The following is a 3,794-nucleotide window of genomic DNA, read 5'->3' on the forward strand; positions in this document are numbered from 1 at the left end:
AACATAGAACTTAAGGCAAGAAATATTTAAGCACCTACAGAAATCTCTTGACAATGAGTCTTGCAAGTCCATCACAGTAAGATTAGCATAATTTAAATAAAAATATTTAAAATGTTGTTCAGATCACACTCAAGACTGGATAGGAGTCTACGCTAAAAATCCTTGTTTGTGTTCAGATTTTTAGCATATTTTTGGATTATTTTCCCTTGCTGCTTGATCCAACAGCTGCAGTGATAAATTCCAGATCTTTTGGCAAAATCCTTTCTTGAATCTGAGAGAGACATGAATTTAACCAAACTTGGTTCTTTTCTCAGGTAAGAGGAGTAAGTTATTCACATATAGTGGATTAAGATGAGCTGAGATTTTAAGGACTACAAGAAAAACAGTAAGGCATACCTAAAGTTGCACCAGTTATTAAAATTGCAAATATAAATGTTCCCACTGAAAAGACAGTTTGGGCTCCTGCCTTAGGTAGCAACCTAATTATTAATTAGCAACAAATTATTAGGCAAGCATATCATTCACTTCTGAGAGCTTGATTGTGAATGTATTTTTCATTCACATTCTGGGAGGCCAAACAGCCCCTGCAAGGCACTATTTGCAACGGAATTTTTAAAAACAATTAGCACTGGGAGAATGTTCACGTCAAGCTGCAGGGGCACAGCACAGGCACATTCAAAAGGTTTTAAAGTGGCCAAGCTATATGTACACAAAAAGGCTAAACATTGCTTGTCTCTGGGTCACAGACTATCAAGACCTTTGACCCTCGAGCTATAGATCTCTTACGCAGGCAAATTACTTACACTGCAATACTTCATAAACAACAGAAGCCCCAAGTGTCCCACCAAGCAGTACAAATAGAGTGGGGTTACATTTGCGATAGATTTGATTTGGATGGAAATGAGCCTCCCCAGGAAGTCTACTTAAGCCTTTTAAATAACGTCTGAGTAATGTCATCATGATTCAGTTCTAGAATTAGAGACAGCAATGCTAAATTTTAAGTAACTTCAATGGTGAGAGTTACCATGAACTCCTGATTCAAATTTATTTATTATTAATTAGCAACATTACACAGGAGAGGAAAAGAAAACCATCAGCTCTCAGTCTCTAATTTAGTAGAGTGATTTTTGTTTTAGCTGAATTCAAGGGGAGTATAAAGCAGTAAAGTACTATCTGCTCATTAAATAATACAATCTTATATGCTAACAGGAAAAAATGCAAATAAGAATAGCAGCTTTTCTAGGTGTGTCCAATTCATATTGCCACCGCATTCTGAACCTACCTTAGTTTTATGTATTCTGTACGTAACTCGCATTTCAGGGGACAAAAGGAAGCTCCCACTGTCACCAGTAGAAAGGAATAGTCATTCCAATTATTTCCTTTTCCTTCATCTTATATCTAACTTTGCCATACTTCCTTCTGCTGTTTTCATGCTTACTACACATTTTAAGTCATTAGAAATCTGAAAGTGAGGAAGTATTAAAGTATACTCCAGCCATACTGAGCACATCAACATATGTAGAGTTGCTGCAGTCATTTATCCCAAATTCAGACATCACAAGGTTAATTCTTCCCCATCTGGAATAGTAAAAGTCACTAAAGTTTAGCCTATACTTTGACTTGTTTTGCCATGGGTTAAAGCACTCCTGAAACAGCAACATTTTTAAAGGTTTACCAAGCTGATAAAAGTAAGACTAGTGAATAGGGATCTCACAGGGGGAACAGAAGACAAATCTTGCATTTTTTCAAGGTTTAGGTAACGGGACCATGCTTACTCCTTGGGTAGGTAATATGAAGTCAGATGCTTGGTTTTTGACTCATTGTTACTTATTTCTCCAAAGTTTAGCACTGATATTTTGAAGAGAATGTCCTATTTTAGTTTTATAATAGCATTAACAGATGTTTAAGAAACATACACATAGACTTACTTTTTCCTGTCCTTAACTTGGGAATAAATGTGTTTTTCCCTATGCTCTATGTTAAAAATCTAGTCATCAGTAACAGAAAAAGAGAAGAGCTTATCCAAGACACAAGCAATGGAATTCTAGTAACAGAATAGTAAATATTACTTACAAAAGTTTTTCTAAATCTAAATTTTCCACAGAAAACCATTAGGCAATTTTGAATTATTTTCAATATAGCAATTATATCTTGAGTAGGCACTCAAGATGCTACTTTTTTTTTTTTTTTTACTATTCTGCTACCTAATTGATCTATTAAGATGTTGTTCTATAATTTTATTGCTATCTTCCCTTAAGAAATGGGAAAGTCAAAGGAAATCCAGATAGCTGATCAGCTTGTGACTTTATGTTCTTTCTGTATTACTAACTAAATTGGAAAGACTTCTCTAAGTTTTGGAATTCAAAAAGTATTTTTAAAATAATCTACCATTTAACACCAGGCTTTTCAGTAACCAAATATCTGCTCTGAGTTTACATGAAACCCTCTAATCTTTAAGCTCTTATGGCCACTACCTTTAAAAATTGAGCAGTATATGTAAGTGTGTCCTTATCCGTAAGTATGAAAATTAATAGCTTTTGAATTGTTATGTTTTTGAATAAAAAAATTAATACTTTTGAAACAGTATAGGTACCAATTTGAAAAAACACATGATCTTAATAGAAGTTTAAGTCAGAAAAATACCAACCTTGAACAATATTTTAAGCTTTGTAGAGTTCTTATCTTTTTTGAACACTTATTTAGCTTTATGACATTCAAAACAAGTACTCACACTGTTAGATTTCTTAGCGTTACTAGTGATACCTGGTTTCTGAGCATGTCTTTTCATTGTATGCATGTAATAGTAAGGCCAACAGAATTATTGTAGAAAAGAAGGATAAACAGATGTAAGAAGTATTCCAGTCTCAAGGAGCATTTCTTTAGGCAAACCTAGGCTAGATAACAATTTGAAATTTGTATTTAGAATCTGAAGAGTCTTATAAGCTTATTTTATATCAAGGGAACACTTTAATATACTTTAAAAAGTCTTGAACTCTGAAATAGGTTATTCCAATATAGATATGGTATCTCATAGCATTTAAGATCTTGAAGAGGAAGTACTTCCCACCACCCCAAATTAAGTTGTTTTGGTTTCACTGATCTATGAGGAAAAACTGATTAAATCAAAACTGCTCAGAAAAAAAAAAAAGAGAGGTAAGAGATACAAACATGATTTCCTTCTAAAAACTGCTGCAAAGATTAAAAGACAGCCCAGTCTTTTTGCTCTCAGGGAGATGGCAGGACTGAATAGCCTTACATGGCAGGAAGCAAGACTCAGACTAGATTTTATTATTTTGTTTAGAAAAACTCACCACCAGAACAGATTACTTGGAAAAGGTGATAATTCTTTGACACTGGAGGTCTTTGAGAACATTGCTAGGGAAACTTTGGTTAGGAATGTGACAGGTGTAGTGCGTTAGCACTCAGACTAACTACATCTTGTCTCACAGGTGTAGAAGTTTGAGGTTAATCACTATAACCATTTACATAAAATAACTAAAATCAGAATTTTTCATACATAAAATGAAGTTTAATTAAGAATGAATGAAGACTTAAAGCCTTAAGCTTTTAAAATACCTGCTTTTAAATATACAATGCTAAAATAAAGTTACGTCACAAGTACATTCAGACCAACTGTTTCAGTATCATCCCCAAGAAGCGTGGGGGCTTGTTGTGTAAATCAGTAAGTAGGGGAGGATAGTAGACTTTTTCAGCTGATCTAATTTTTTTAGATTCTTGTTTTGGCATAGGACTGTAAGTAGAAGAAACCATACCAAACATTTTAGAGAAAAAAA

At 33.9% G+C, this 3,794-nt stretch overlaps 1 protein-coding gene across 1 annotated transcript in view; it reads right to left on the reverse strand.

The window, feature by feature from the left end:
* VEGFC (vascular endothelial growth factor C) overlaps positions 1 to 1,344 on the reverse strand; it is an 87,893-nt gene extending 86,549 nt beyond the window's left edge. Inside the window, exon 1 of the mRNA XM_021396195.1 lies at positions 1,283 to 1,344. Coding sequence (XP_021251870.1) covers positions 1,283 to 1,315 — 33 coding nt within the window. The 5' untranslated portion in view covers positions 1,316 to 1,344. The remainder of the gene's footprint in view (positions 1 to 1,282) is intronic.

The sequence above is a fragment of the Numida meleagris genome, chromosome 4, assembly GCF_002078875.1.
Source record: "Numida meleagris isolate 19003 breed g44 Domestic line chromosome 4, NumMel1.0, whole genome shotgun sequence".
Lineage (NCBI taxonomy): Eukaryota > Metazoa > Chordata > Aves > Galliformes > Numididae > Numida > Numida meleagris.